Consider the following 16,951-nt stretch of genomic DNA (forward strand, 5'->3'; position numbering starts at 1 on the left):
TGCTTTCTGGAGTATGACAATGCCACATACTTGTTTATAACTGTTATTGCTTATGGGAAACATTTTGTAGAATTCTTTGGAACATTTAATTCATGAAGTCTAAGTTGCCATTTGGCAAACCAGTAAAGATTCAAGCTTTTAGGTATATCAGCCTAACCAGTATTTTTCCACTGTTGTTTCACATTTTACTCTGCATTTGAACTGAAGTTAAAGTACAAAGACATTTCAATACATTTAAACACATCTATAGTTATGTAACATTTTCACCTACTATCTTAAAACTCACACAGATCAAGCAGTCAGAATATATCTGAGTTAACTTTTCTTTGGCCCCAAATCTGACAACTTGACAATTTTTACAGTTGTGTCTGAGGTGATGCCTGACTTTCATTTCATTCTCTCTCACTGGTTGTATGTTCATAGAAATTTTACTTATAAATTACTTGAACTTTTCACAGGAGGAACTTTGTCATTACCTGGCCTTTGTTCTAATCATCACTTGTTAAATGATTACTATCACTGCCTTCACTGATACTATCACTATCACTGTCATTTCCATTGTTAGTAGCATTTTTAGACTTGCCTTGATGGTTGTTTTCATTACTGTTACTATCACTGCTGTCACTACTATCATCAGATTTACTATCACTGTCACTGCTATCGCTGCTGTTGCTACTATCAGATTCACTGTCACCGTTACTGTTATCAGATTTACTATCACTGCTGTTACTGCTATCAGATTTGCTATCACTACTGTCACTGCTATCACTGCTATCAGATTTGCTATCACTACTGTCACTGCTATCACTATCACTGCTGTCACTGCTATCAGATCTGCTGTCAGATTTGCTATCACTATCACTGCTATCACTATCACTGCTGTCACTGCTATCACTACTATCACTGCTGTTACTGTCACTGCTATCAGATTTGCTATCACTATCACTACTGTCACTGCTGTCACTACTGTCACTGCTATCACTGCTGTCACTACTGTCGCTGCTATCACTACTGTCACTGCTATCAGATTTGCTGTCATTGTCACTACTATCACTACTGTCACTGCTGTCACTGCTATCAGATTTGCTATCACTACTGTCACTGCTATCACTATCACTGCTGTCACTGCTATCAGATTTGCTATCACTGCTATCACTATCACTGCTGTCACTGCTATCACTACTATCACTGCTGTCACTGCTATCAGATTTGCTATCACTACTGTCACTGCTATCACTGCTATCAGATTTGCTATCACTACTATCACTGCTGTTACTGTCACTGCTATCAGATTTGCTATCACTATCACTACTGTCACTGCTATCACTGCTGTCACTACTGTCGCTGCTATCAGATTTGCTGTCATTGTCACTACTATCACTACTGTCACTACTGTCACTGCTATCAGATTTGCTGTCATTGTCACTACTATCACTACTGTCACTGCTGTCACTGCTATCAGATTTGCCATCACTATCGCTACTGTCACTACTATCACTGCTGTCACTACTGTCACTACTATCACTGCTATCACTACTGTCACTGCTATCAGATTTGCTGTCACTGTCACTACTATCACTACTGCCATTTGGAGGCTTTCCATCACTGTTATTGTGAGTGTTGTCACTATCATCACCATTAGTGTCTGAAACGCTATCACTATCCTCATCTCCTCCTTCTGGTGAGTTGCTACCATTGCTATCACCAATCGATTCATCAGGTTCGTTAGAATCATTGCCGTCACTGTTACTGATATCCTCACTTTCAGACTTGACATCATCGTTACTGCTATTAGGGTCATCTCCTTGCATAGATTCATTGTCAAAATCATAGCTCTCATCATATCCATCACTACTGCTTTCACTGCCAGTGTTGCCTCCAAGTTTTGATTTCGGGATATTTCCAACAGGTTCATTGTCAACTTTCACTGGCATATCGTGGGATCCTTTGTTTAAAATAATGTCATCTCCTTTACTTTGAAGAGTATCATTTACTTTCTCAGCTTCTTTAGTCGTTTCCATACCATTGCTGCTGTTGGGTCCATTGTTTTCTACCTGCTAGGAAATGGTAGAGGGGAAAAGTGTAAATAAAACAACAATACTTGGGGCAGCTAGATGGCACAGTGGATAGAGCACTGGCCCTGGAGTCAGGAGTACCTGAGTTCAAATCCGACCTCAGACACTTAACACTTACTAGCTGTGTGACCCTGGGCAAGTCACTTAAACCCAAATGCCTCACTAAAAAACACGAAAAACAAAAAAACAAAACAAAAGCAATACTCTACCATAAAATTATGAAAATGGGGCTGTATCAATGAACCTGATACAATGTTAACTTTATATTTTGAAAGCTGTTATTTGTGACATTTTTACTTTGTTTAGTCTTGAAAGAGCTTCACTCTTTGGACTCCTCAACAGTCACTTCAAATTCTCTGCCCCAGAGGAACTCTGAGGGGGGTTGGCAGAGTAGAAAGAGAGACAGATCATGATTAAGAGTAGTCAGGTCTGGATTCTAGGCCCACTACTCCCTACCTTGGTAATCATGGGCAAGTCACTTAACCTCCCTTGTTATCCATTTGCCATTTGCTTTACCCTTTGTTCTTTATTTACAAAATCAAATGGCTTTGGACAAGATTATTCTAAGCTCCCTTCAAGTTCTGAATTCTATGAAATTCTTCAAGCAATGACTTGGTAAATTCATCGTTCAAGGCATGCCTTTAAAAAGATTTTCAGCAAACTTGTAGAAATCTTAATTCCCAAAGTTGTACCATCCCAATGCAGCAAGGATTCTATATCTTTTTATTCACGTAATAGGGAAGGCTAATGTAGAAGACTGTAGTTTTTATTTGTTTGAAGAAAAACATTTCAGAGGAAAAAAATTGTTTCTGCTTAAGCTGACTAGACAAAAAAAAAATCTAAAACTTACCTTTTCTTGGTCTCTGTCAATGTCATTGGGACCTGATTCTTCAATGAATCCATTTTTCCCACCTTTAAGGATTAAAGTCAGCTCTGTGGAAGCTTCTACTGTATTATGATCTTCATCATTCTTTGATATATTTTCTCCATTGAGGAAATCATCTTTGTCTCCAGTGTCATCTTCTTCTTTGGCATTACTTGAATTTTTGCTTAAACTATTATCACTGTCATCTTCATTTCCGTTTTCCTGAACCTCATTACTAGGAAAGCTTGAATCCCTATGATCAACAGTGCTTTCATTTCTGTCCTCTGCTTCTTCTCCCTCATCATCACCAGAACCATTGTCTTCAAAGGTACCAACTCCATTACCACTAGCACCACCATCGATATCATTCCAGCTTTCCTCTTCTCCACTGCCATGTTTAGCTTCACTTTTTTCTGTTGGAGCCTCAGTTTGATTATTCCCAATCCCATCTCCTCTGTAAGGAGTTTTTTCATTTAGACCACCCTCATTTTTATCAATATTTCCATTTCCTTCCTCTTCATTGTTTCTCTTCTTGTTTTCATTTTCTTGCTGAATATTGACCATTTCAATTTGATTTGTGTTGGTAGCATTCCCTTCTTTGGCATTTCCACTGATGGTTTCATTATTATTATTCTGCATTACATTTCCTGCCTTGTAAATGATGTCTTCAAACCCATTTGTTGTGTCATTTTCTCCATTCCCATCTCTCTCTAATGTTTCTGGATACATTATTTCCCCATGCCTATTGCTAAAATCTCTCTCTCCTTTAGCTAATCCAGGACTGGCATAAGATTCCTTTTCTCCTATCTTTGTATTCTCAATAGCATCCTCTTCTCCTTTGCTACTGCCATTTTTATATAGTTGGGCATCCTTCCTATTTTGATAGGTGAAGTCTTCATTAGTTTCATTATTTTCTTTGACAATGCCATCAACAGTTATTTGATCCTAAAAGGGGGCAAAATAATAAGAAAAATAATTTAATATCTTGGTCATATAAAATATATATATTTGGGGGGCATGGGGGGAGCAATGAGGGTTGAGTGACTTGCCCAGGGTCACACAGCTAGTAAATGTCAAGTGTCTGAGATCAAATTTGAACTCAGGTCCTCCTCAATCCAGGGCTGGTGCTTTATCTACTGTGCCACCTAGCTGCCCCCTACTATATATATATATTTTTTTCTTTTTTAATTTTTAAATTTTAAATGTTTTTTTTTATTTTAGTGAGGCAAATGGGGTTAAGTGACTTGCCTAGGGTCACACAGCTAGTAAGTGTTAAGTGTCTGAGGACAGATTTGAACTCAGGTCCTCCTGACTCCAGGGCTGGAGCTCTATCCATTGCACCACCTAGATGCCCCATAACTAATCACTTTTAAAGGATAATTCAAATGTGCCAATCAGAAAAGAAATGTTCTTATTTCATTACTACCAGTAATAATCTTTATAGAATGTTTTATGGCAATAAAATAATACAGATGTCTTGGCTACAGAATACATAATAACATTTAAAGAGTGCTTTATGGATACAAAGTATTTATGGCAAATATACTTTGTGTGTATATATGCTCTAACTAATGTTTGCTCTTTCATTTTAGAAGGCAAGTGCTTGGAACTCTCCTTTGGGAAGTATGCTATATGTTTCTAGTTGTTTGGATTAAAGAAATTTCAACCATATTTCTAATTTTATAGATGAGGAAAAAAGAGATCCAGAAAGAATGAATGATTTGACCAATGTTATAGGATTGTAGATCTGCAAGAGACCTTAGAAGTCATCAACTCTACCCTCCTGATTTGATAGATGGTGAAAGTTAGGACAAGAGAAGTTAAGCCTAAGGTCACACAGGTCAAGGCAAAGTCGAGATTCAAACTAAGAGTCCTCTGATTCCCTCATTTAGAACAATCTGGTTGATTTTTGATAATTGTATAAATGAATTTTTCTAGGTGGTGCAGTGGATAAAGCACCGGCCCTCGATTCAGGAGGACCTGAGTTCAAATATGACCTCAGACACTTGACACTTACTAGCTGTGTGACCTTGGGCAAGTCACTTAACCCTCATTGCCCCACCTCCAAAAAAGATTTTATGTAACTTTTTGATTAGTTTCTAAAATGTTTATGAATAAAAAACAATTTGTTCATGAATGCCACCAACTCATTGTCTGTTAAGCAAAGACATACTTCAAAGCTCAGGAAACCAGTTGCAAAAGATGTTTCATACATCTATTATGTTTAAGTTCTCTTCTGGGCTAAGAGGCAGAATACGATTTTCCAAAAATCATAACCCAATAGAAGCAGATTAGATATTGGTGATGACATTCATTTGCAAGCATAGCTAATTTATGGAAAATGTCAATGCTGTCAACTAAACCATATTTCTTTCCTTTTACTGATATTTAGATAGCAAGGGAGGAAAGTGCCTCACTGTAGAAAACTTATTTCAAACACCTAGTAGCATAAGTTCAAAATATAGATGACAATTTGATCACAATCAATTTAATTGGATTTTTAAAAACACCTTTTATTAAGAGCCTCTTGGATGAACAGCATTGTACTCAGCTCAGTAGGTAAGACAATGTCACAAATTAGAACTATAATGAACAATAATCCATGATAACCTGAAAGAAATATAAAATAAAAGGCTACATGAAGTCTAAGAGGGAGGGTTGCTTCCAATACAAACAATAAGCAAGTCTTCCTGGAGAGGGTAGCCTGGGATCTGGGCTTTAAAGGATGGGTAGGAGTTCAACAGTAAAGAGAACATTCCAGGGGCAGCTAGGTGACACAGTGGATAGAGCACTGGCCCTGGAGTCAGGAGGACCTGAGTTCAAATCCAGCCTCAGACACTTGACACTTACTAGCTGTGTGACCCTGGGCAAGTCACTTAACCCCAATTGCCTCACCAAAAAAAAAAAAAAGAGAGAGAGAGAGAACATTCCAGGTAGGGTGAATAGTAGGAGCAAAGACAAAGAGGCATGAATGTATAGAGCAATATCAAATACCACTGGTTGATGCCAGACTGTGGAGGGCCTTGAGTATGAGACAAAAGAGTGCTAAAATTTTACTTGGGAAGCAGTAGAAAGCCACTACAGACTTTTGAGCAGAAGAGTTGCATGACTACATCTACACATAAAAGAGATTATTCTGGCAGTGACATGAAGTATGAATTAGAAAGAGGAAAAATTAGAGACAGGAATATCTGTTCAGAGGCTATTACAGTAGTCTAGGTGGGTATTAGTGAGTACTTATACAACTATAATTTGGACAGGTCCAATAGGGCTTTGCAACAAGGTGGAAAATTTAGATGATCTCAACAACCCTGTCCCAGGATTAATTTCTTCCCCTGCTACTCAGACCTCAGAACATGTTCTTTTCTTCTTCAAGAGTTTAGAAAGCAAATGGTTTCCCAAGGTGTACTTCCTCTACCAAACAGGCACAACCCACATGATCCTGTCTCCTTATGTGGAGACACACACCTCTTACAGTACCACTTGCCCCAGGTTAAAAAAAAAAAAGCTAGTCATAGCTCTGGTCTGTACTAGGGTAGTGGCAGTGGGCGTAGAGATCAGGAAAAGGATCTAAGAGTTTTGGAAAGGATGAAGTGAGAAGACTTCAGTCTCTCCCAATAACAATTTCCAAATGGAATACAGACAGAACTAAAGAATAAAAAGAAATCACATTTTTAAGGTATGATACCTGTTGGGTCACTTCTGCTTTTCCTGGACAATTTAAATCCACAAGTCTATTAAAAGTATATTTCTCCTGGGGTCTGATCTGAGAAACCTGTCAAATTGAAAACAGAACATTAAAGAATATTAATGTTTAAAATATGCTTAATCTCAAAATGATTTTGTAAAAAATATTTTAAAACTGAATATAGTCACACATGTAGAAAACAAGCAAATTATTGTTAATCTTAAATTAGAAAACAAAAACTTCAAACTAGGTATAAACTTTAAAATTTTTATATAGTTCCAAATTATATTGATACATTCATTGATCAGTATAAATGAAGTCTTTGTGTTGAGGATGCCTGTGTACCGATTGGAATGATGCCACCTGCTGGAGACTTACTGTAGGAAAGCTCCGCCATGAGGAGAAGGCTCCTGAGGGCAAGACATGTGTCTTTGGTGTCAGGAAGTGAAGTTTGCTTGTGGGAGGAAGACGAGGCGAGGCTGGCGCTCTCCCTCTCTCTCTGTCCTCAGGACTCTCATGGAGAGCAGAGCAGGAGAACTGTAGCTCCCCGAGATAGATAGATGAATCTAGGCCTTTCTCTCTCTCTTTACCAAATTTTTATTCTCCTTAATAAATGCTTAAAAGTCTAACTCTTGCTAAAGCTTATAATTTATTGGCGACCACTCATTAGATATTTAGACAGACTAGCTAGAATTTTAGCCCCTTACACCTATGACAAAAAGGGCCTGAGCTCTTTTCTGGGGATTTATTTTCTCTTGGACAGTGCCTCTACCTCCCAACACACACACACACACACACACACACACACTTTATCTCTCTCCCCTTCCCCCCGCCCCAGTAAATATCCCCTTCTGGTTATCCAAATTTGCAAATACCCCAAAATCATTGACAAATACTTTTAATGAAGAGGTTTTTAAAATATTTTATTGATACATTTTATGTAACCTTCATTTCTCAATATATCCCTCCCCCTCCAACCCAATGAGTCATCCTTTATTTCTTACAAAGAACTTTTTTAAAAGCATTTCACTAAGACCAAACAATTTATTGATCATGTACATGTTATATTCCACACTCATCATTCCCTGCATCTTCAAAGAAGGAAGTATTTTCAGCCACTCAACATTCTAAAACACAGTTGGTGGCCTTATTTGTTTGTTTGGTTTTTTCTGGGCAATGGGGGTCAAGTAACTTGTCCAGGGTCACACAGCTAGTAAGTGTCAAGCGTCTGAGGCTGGATTTAAACTCAGGTCCTCCCGAATCCAGAGCCAGTACTTTATCCAGGTGGCCTTATTTGTAAGAGTCCACTTTGGTTATTCCCTTAAAGTCACTCAGAGCTGAGAATTTACTATTAGTAGTATCCAACTCTATTTATTAGTACCTCCTCAAAGGTCTATTTCCCTTTATCATAGCCCATAATTTGCTCTGGTTGTGTTGCCTTCCTCTGACATTCCCGGGTAAAGTGATATTCATTAGCCATGTTTCCTCCCCATTTTTTAATCTTCTGCATGTTATCACTCATTTTCTTCTTGTGAATGCTATTTTCAAACATACACACCCTACACATTCAGAAGGCTACAGATAGGAGAAGCCCTGTGGTGTCTTCCTTCAAAAATGCAAGAACCAGCTTTTCTAAAGCTACCCTATAGAGTGGAGGTGTCAAACACGTGATCTTTAGCCATGTGGCTTATAAGACTCCAGAGTTGTGCCCAAACTAGATTAAAATGTAATTGGGAAATATTTGATAAAATAAATAAAAATACATTAAAACATTGATTTTTAAAATCAAATTCCATAGGGATCTTCACATAGAGATTAGGAACCCTGTTTCTATTTGAATTTGACACCACTGCTGTAGACCACACCCTTTTCCTAATGGTAGCCAAGAGTGGGGAAGAGTGAATACATAGTTGGGGAAAGAAATTCTTTGACTTATCTGTTTCCTAATGCTACTGCTCCCTTTGCTACCTTCTCCATCTTCTTTAGAATCCTCTCCAGTTTTAGTAAGAGGTAAGAATAATAGCTAGTATTTATATAACATCTACTACATACCAGGCATTGTGCTAAGTGCTTTACAAATATTATCTCATTTGATCCTCATGACAACCCTGTGAGTTAGGTGTTATTATTATCCCCATTTTACAGGTGAGGAAATTGAGGCAAACAGAGGTTAAGTGTCTTGCCCAAGGTCTCTTAGTAAGTATGTGGGGGGGGGGAGGGCAGCTAGGTGGCACAGTGGATAAATCACTAGCCCTGGATTCAGGAGTACCTGAGTTCAAATCTGACCTCAGACACTTGACACTAGCTGTGTGACCCTGGGCAAGTCGCTTAACCCTCATTGCCCAGAAAGAAAGAAACAAACAAATATAATAATAATAATAATAATAATAATAATAATAATAATAATAGTAAGTATATGAGGTCATATTTGAACTTGGGTCTTCCTGACACCAAGCCCAATGTTCTATTTATTCAGCTCCCTGCTGCCTCTTACTATCAGTATTTAATTTAGGATTTTTCACTCCATTGTTTGGATGGACAAAATCTAAGAGTGATCCTGAGCACTCAGGTGGGCATACCAGCACAGTAAGAGAAAGATTAGGCAACTTTATGGCTTATAAAGCATCTAAACATGGACCCACACATATCTCTATATTTTGGCAAGGACTGCCAGACCATACAAGATGGCTCTCATTTCACTGCCTTAGGCTTATTATGTAAATTTAGCGCATCCATAAAGAACAAAATGTCCCTCCCCCAAAACACTACAAGCCACACAAATGTCCTTGATGGGACAGAGGGGTTGAGTGGTAAATAAGTTATCATAAAGGCATGAAGGAAGACTCTGGTTACACACAGAACCTCATGGAATACCACAGAGACAAAGCATACTGACTCAGAAGGGTGTAGTCAGGGACAGAGTAAGATACAAATCAGACATCTTAGTCCTAGGAACTGTGTTCAAATATTCATATATCTGAAAATAGGTCAAATGTCAATGCCACTCAGTTCTTATGGAACGTTGAACAAATCACCCCACCCTACTTTGGGTTTTCTCATCTGTAAAATGAGGAAATTTATCTGTTTGATCTCTATGTTCCCTTCCAACTCTAAACCTATATTCCTATAATCCCATGAGTCAACTACTCCAAGATTCTTAGGGGGTCTTCCTCTTCAATATCTAGAGCAATTTTTTTCCATAAGAAATGATGGGGAAAATGGAGTTGTCACTATTACTATTCCCTGTGCTTGCCACAAATGTGTCTTAATGGATTTTAAATTGGTATTATAGAGCATAAAGCAAATGACAGGCACAAGAGTTGAACATAATTCTTGGGTAGCAAACAAATGAATAGGAATCAGTCATTTTGATAGAACTTCTAACAAGGCAGAAAGTTACAAATGTAGGCAAAGGGCAGGAAAGAGAGCATCTAGTTTACGTTTAGGGGAGCAACTAAAAGAAACCACAATCTCCTCATTAGAATGTGCACTATTTATGCTTTTTGCCACAATCACGTGTCGATTGACTCAAAAAGCATACTGGCAGGGGCAGCTAGATGGCACAGTGGATAAAGCACTGGCCCTGGATTCAGGAGGACCTGAGTTCAAATCCGGCCTCAGACACTTAACACTTACTAGCTGTGTGACCCTGGGCAAGTCACTTAACCCGAATTGCCTCACCAAAAAAAAAAAAAAGAAGCATACCAGCTTCCTGCCAAAAGAGAAGAGGCTTGCAAAACAAGTCATCAAGAAAAACTGATAATGAAATGTTTCTACATACACACACACACACACACACACACACACACACACATACTGGATCTGTTGAAGGAAAGGAGAATTATGACCTGTGTCAGGAGGTTGGAGGGTAGAATGATGTAACAAAGTGGGAAAAAGGAAATAAGAAGGTCTATGGAATACTTTGAGCTAAGAAATAAGAGACTCTTCCCAAAGAAGAGGACACTCAACACTAAAAAAATATTTTCTTGAACTCCAAAAAATGATGAAGTAATTTCATAGGGAATTCCAGGTGAGAGGTCATCCAGTAAAAGTCAGAGGAAAAAGAAACAAATAATGGTGGTGATGACTCCCAGATGAGAAATGCTAAGACATTCTTTTGTTCACGTGATAACAATAAAGGACAATTTGTCTCTTCTCAGAGTGTGTATCTAAAGTGTGACAGACAACTGTCCAAGCCTCGTCAAAATGAATAATTACTCACTTATGTTAATTCACATAGACAGAAATACTACTTCCAGAGAAAGCTAGAAAGCATTTTCAACAACTTCACATGTATAGTTGATATCATATCGCTTGTCTTCTTAATGGATGGGGGAGGGAAAGAATTGGGAACTCAATTTTTTTAAAAAATGAATGTTATAATTTTTAAAGCATGATTTTTAAAAATCACTTCCAACAACTATTAAGTTTTGAGAAAGAAATTGTAGCTCTTGAGAGTACTGATGTTATTTTCATCACTTGTGCCCATCAAAAATAAGACATTCAGAAAAGAAAAGCAGATTTGGACAGTGAATAGTAGATTAAGCAGATGGTTTCTGGGGGCAGCTAGGTGGCACAGTGGATAAAGCACCGGCCCTGGATTCAGGAGGACCTGAGTTCAAATCCGGCCTCAGACACTTGACACTTACTAGCTGTGTGACCCTGGGCAAGTCACTTAACCCCCACTGCCACGCCAAAAAAAAAAAAAAAAAAAGATGGTTTCTGAGAACAGAATTGCTATACCATGTCTTAAAGTACATACTACTGACATAAATGTTCATCACATAAAATCATCCTCATAAAAATACATCACAGAGAATAGATATAACATAGGAAGAATAATAAGAGAGATCCACATAAGTTTGTAGAAGATAGACTATAAGAAGAGAACCCTTACTAAAATCTGTAGCCTAGATGTCCCAGATACCCCAAGTAGGGCTAATAAGTGAAATTAACTAGAGGCCCTAACACAAGAAGGTAAATTTGAGATTTGATAGGAGAGGACTCATGTCTGAGCATAAAAATGTATCTATTATTCAAAAGGAAAAGGATAATAAAATATACTCATGCCAGGAAATTGAGAAACTCAAGGAAGTCAGAGTATAGTTGGGCATTTGGGTACAGCCCAATGGAAGCAGAAACAGAAGTGATATTGCCTTTTGGGCATTTTATAGATCACCTGTACAAAAAGAGAAAATAGATGAGGAAACAAATCACAAGACTGGCAAAGAGACATGATACAATAGATATCTTCAAAGTGGATAACCACTTATAGAGGCATTCTTTTCAGGTATAGCTTCCAAGTTCTAAGTTTCCATGAGTCTGAATTCCCAAATATTAAAAGGTAGCTCAAGATATATCTTGAATAATAATAACAAGAGCTAACATTTATGTAGTACTTACTATATACCATGTACCATGCTAAACACTTTACAATTATAAAGGTTTAGGTTTTTCCCCCTTGCAAAAGGAATTGAATATCTTAATGAAATATTTAACAATAATTCTAAGGTAAAGGACATTATAATGAAGCTTCCTGGTGGAGGTAGGCTTGGGGAAGGGCCAAAATGCTTACCGGAATGGCCTCTGCTGTTGCCAAGATGAAGAAAATTACGATAGTCTTCATTTTCTTTGGCGGCAATAATAGGCTATTTTTTAAAAAGAGTATAATACAATTTTAGTTATAAAGCAGAATAAACATTAATCATAATTTGGTATTTTCCTTTATTTAAAAATGTGTATTATTTCTAGGCTAATCCAGTTGTGTCTTAAATATGGAAGAAACATGGTCAGAAAGTCAAAGGAAGATGGGGGCATATTCTCCACCAAACTTGGCACCAAAATACACATTTATTTGTGTATAATAACAGAGGAACTTACTGAAATGTGTAAAACACATTCTAGAAAAGCCTAGACCCTAATGTAATTATGAAACACAGTATGTATTTAAATGTTTGTTGGTTGATAAAAGACCATCTAATTTGACCCTTTAATTTAAAAGATATGGAAACTGTGGCTAAAGGAAATCATGGTTTTCTTGAGGTCATACATGTAGTTAAGTGACGGGGGTGGTATTTGAACCCAGTTTCTCTGACATCCAGTTCCAGTCTGTCAGTAAGTCTATCAATAAACTGTATTGAGCACATCCTATGTACTAGACTGTGCTAAGCACTGAGAATACAAAAAGAAGTTTTTTTAAGTCTCTGCCTGCCCTCAAGGAGCTCACAATCTAATGGGGGAGAAAAAGACACAGTGTTCTTTGTACTACATTACCTTGTAGCACATTTCCAATGTGATGTGTAGAGAACAAGGTCCCACAAATACTACCATGGACAGAAGAAAGAAAAGGAAATTCTATATTTCCCTCAATGCCCCACCTCCAAAATCATGAAATTCAATCACATCTTAGTCATGACTCCTTTGTGAGTTTGCTTGTATCTAATACTGAAAAAATCAGTAAATTATATAGTGGAGCATTTTTCTTATCCTTTTCTTATTAACACTAAAAGGGTTTTCAACACTTGTTTCATATCACATACATTTTTAACTTTATCCAACTCTTAAATTTGAATCACATAGTAGATACTAGATGTGATAGGAAGTCTGTTTGCCATACCAACACCTACCTGCCACCCTAGCCTCATCTGCATGAGAATACCAACCTATTGAACAGCAAAAGGTTTCTCTCTTAAATTTCTGGAAGCCCCACATAGTCACAAACTGTCATATTTATTGATTTGTTCCAGGCTCATTTCTAATTATGCTTAGCCAGCACATCAGTGATTTTAAGGTATCTAGATTCATTTATCATTCATTCTTCCAGAGTTTGTCATGATTTTTCCCATTATGTTCCCTTGATTTGATCAATTATGATGGGAAAAAGAAGAATCCAAAGTTTAAACGATGACTGAACTTCACATTTTCCCCTTAACTGAAATGCAAATTAGCTTTGAAATGACATAGTTCAATATCAGGAATGTTTCTAGTCTTACCTTGAGATTCTTCAAAGGAACTTTGAAAATCCAGAATTGATCTTTTTCTTTGAAGAACAGTGGTAATGAGGTGTTGTACTGTATTTTTGTATGACGGTTGTGTAGCTACTGAAATTTAAACTCTGTTTGACAATTGTGTCCACCAATCACCATCAGGAAGCCCACCTGATATGGGGTTGTGAGGTGTGGCTGTGACCATAAAGCTCATATTAACTTCCCACATACTGCTATATGTTTGCTCCCTGAAATCCTTGGTTGCAAAGTGACTAGACTGACTTTTACTTAATTAAATAGCTCCTGCCAGGCTGGTTTAGCATCTTAAGTATAGAGAATCAGCATGGCACGGCACCCAGAGCACCACTTAAGGTCTGTCACCCCGACATTTCTTTTCCTGTCAAGGTTGGCAATCTAAGAAAACTCTAGGTTTCCTAAGTAAATATGACTGTCTATTTAAGACCCCTATCATTCTTGAGGTAGATATTTAAGTTACTGTGCTATAATTCAATCAGTGGCACCAACTGCCTGAGGGACCTTTGAAAATCTATAAATAGTGTCGAGAAGCCTTTCGGTTCTAAAGGAACAATAAGGCGTGAAACGCAAAAACAATAGCCCCTTTCCCCAAAAAGATTTACTTCTGTCAATGCTGATAGTCCTAAAAAAATATATATATATATATATATATATATATATATATATATATATATATATATATATGAATAAGTTTCAGAAATAACTTCAAAATATAAAAAAATTGCAGTGATCGTCAAATATACCAACAAGGAAGCAAAATAGGACAAAGGACTCTTTTATCCACCAAAAAGTAATTTCTCTGTCCAAATGGGGGACTGACCTATAAAGAGATCATCATACATACCGTTCATGGGACATTATTTCATGATTACACGAAAACTTACACAAGCTTTTACTTAAACAACTTACAAACACGGGACTACACGTGTGAATGGCTAAGTCACAAGTCCTGTTGATATTGTGACCATCATAATTACTTAGAAATAGTCATTCACTGCACAGAGCAAGGATTTTTTTAAAGGGCCTAAGCATTTTTGAGGTCAGCCATCTTTCATTATCCTCCAGGCTGACTCCCTGGACTTTGCCACCATGCTGCTCAATTACCTCGGAACTTCCCTTAGTATCTGGGACCTTCTCACCCTGCATTGTCCTTCTGCCGTGCTGCCTCCCTCCTCCCACAGGTGAGTTCTTTTGGGGACCTCTATTTTCAGGGTGGGCTCAGGCTGGCTATGTTTCATGCCCTTCCTGGCTGTGACTGTGACTTTAAGAATTTTGCTATCATTCCCCAGCATCCCACAGGTACTCTGTATTCTGGACCCACACACACTTTTATGTGTTGTCTTTGTTATAAGAATATGGGGGGTTTGAGAATGTGGGGGGTTTGTTTGTTTTGCAGGGCCATGAGGGTTAAGTGACTTGCCCAGGGTCACACAGCTAGTAAGTGTCAAGTGTCTAAGACTGGATTTGTACTCAGGTCCTCCCCAAGGCCAGTGCTTTATCCACTGCGCCACCTAGCTGCCCCTGTGGGTTTTTTTTTAAAGACAAGAATTGCCTTTCTTTTTTGCTTGTATCTGTACCCCCAGCACAGTGCTTGGTACATAGTAAGACCTTGACAGATAATTGTCCACCTACCTACTACAGATTCAAAAATTAAGAAAAGTTCTAGGATATGGACATGGAAATCTAAATCACTTTTGTGCAGGAAAACCGGCTGCCAAATGGCCCTTAATCAGTTATAAAGACTTCTCTAATCCTATGGATATTATTTGGAATTGAACTTGTAGACTTATGGCACTTAACCCCCTACTCCTTTATATTCATCCATTTTGGTCTCATCAGTCAATAAACTAAGTAAGCACCTACTATGTGCCACACTCTGTGATAAATGCTGGGGATACAAAAAAATGTAAAACACAGTCCTTGCTCTCAAGAAGCTCCCAGGCCAATAGGAGAGACAACATGCAAACTGCTATTTATAAACAAGTTATATACAGGATAAGTTGGAAGTAATGAAAAGACAGGAGGTACTAGAATGGAGGGGAAACTGGGAAAGCTTCTGTAGAAGGCAGAATTTAAACTGGGACTTGAAGCCAAAGGGTGGGGATGATGAGCAAAAGAATTCCAAGTATGGGAGACATCCAAGGGTCTGGAGATGGAGTGTATTGTTTGCCACAGCCAGAAGGCCAGTGTCACTGGATCACCAAGTCCATAGGAGGTAGAGACTATAAGTAGACTGGAGAACAGGAAGACAGGTTTGAAGGCAGGCCTTTGAAGCCCTTTGGAGGATTTTATATTTGATCTGGGAGGTGATAGGGAATTTTACTGAGTAGGAGGTGTGACAGGGTCACTTTTGGAAGACCACTTTGACTGGAGTAGGGAGAGATTCATGGCAAGGATGCCAACCAGCAGACTATTGGAGCAGTTCCAGTGTGACACAGTAAGACCCTGCACCAAGATGGCAGCTATGTTAAAGGAGAGTTGTTACCCAACTCATCTGTGAAGCAGCTACACCCTGTAAAACCCTTTTGGTAGACAGGTTAAACCAGGGTGAGGGTAACTGATAGACCTCAAACCCATTAGTGAGTTAAGGGGATGTCTACCCCAAGCATGTGAAGACTTCCCTGGGCTGAATGAGCAGACGGGAACAATTTATTCCAAAGATCATGAAAGCAGCTGAAACAGATGGTGTGGAGCCCTTAGAGGTTGATCAGAGATCAAAGACACCAAGGTCATCTGTATCACCAGTCATCCTGACTTTTGTCTTGCCACTGGACTTCAGTGACTCTGAAAGACAGAGTGAGGCAGATGATTTTGTGCAAATCTACCTTACTTAAATCCAATTTATGTGCAAGTCAAGATACCACCCTCTGATGTCATTGGTTCTCTCTGAAAACGAAAGACAAACAATAACATGTAGGAGATTTTATGAAGGGAAAATGGACAGGCCTTGGCAATAGACTGGATATGGTGTGTGGGGTGGGTTAGTGTGTGAAGTGAGAGATGGTGAGGAGTTGAGAATGACATGTAGACTGCAAGCCTGGGACACTGTGAGGATAGTAGTGTTTTTGAAAGTAACAGGGAAGTTTGGGGGGTAACAGTTGGAGGGAAAGATAATTGACATAATAATAGCTCGTGTTCAATTTCAGACATGTTGAGTTTAAGATGTCTACAGAACATCAAGTTTAAGATCTCTAATAAGTGGTTTGAGATACAAAACTGGGGCAGGGGGTCAGCAAAGAGTTTAGAGTTGAATAAAGAGTATAAAAATAATAATTGAATCCATGGGAGCTAATAAGATCAC

General features: G+C 38.3%; 1 protein-coding gene across 1 annotated transcript in view; it reads right to left on the reverse strand.

Annotated features, from left to right (window-relative positions):
• Positions 1-488: 488 nt before the first annotated feature.
• The window catches only part of LOC122732267 (dentin sialophosphoprotein), a 29,200-nt gene continuing 12,737 nt past the window's right edge, over positions 489-16,951 (reverse strand). The window contains exons 3-7 of the mRNA XM_043972350.1: positions 12,204-12,276; positions 6,629-6,715; positions 3,491-3,885; positions 2,926-3,394; positions 489-2,054 (exon numbers count right to left, since the gene is read on the reverse strand). Of these exons, the coding sequence (XP_043828285.1) occupies positions 489-2,054; positions 2,926-3,394; positions 3,491-3,885; positions 6,629-6,715; positions 12,204-12,276 (2,590 nt within the window). The remainder of the gene's footprint in view (positions 2,055-2,925; positions 3,395-3,490; positions 3,886-6,628; positions 6,716-12,203; positions 12,277-16,951) is intronic.

Source organism: Dromiciops gliroides, chromosome 6, assembly GCF_019393635.1.
Source record: "Dromiciops gliroides isolate mDroGli1 chromosome 6, mDroGli1.pri, whole genome shotgun sequence".
Taxonomy (NCBI): domain Eukaryota; kingdom Metazoa; phylum Chordata; class Mammalia; order Microbiotheria; family Microbiotheriidae; genus Dromiciops; species Dromiciops gliroides.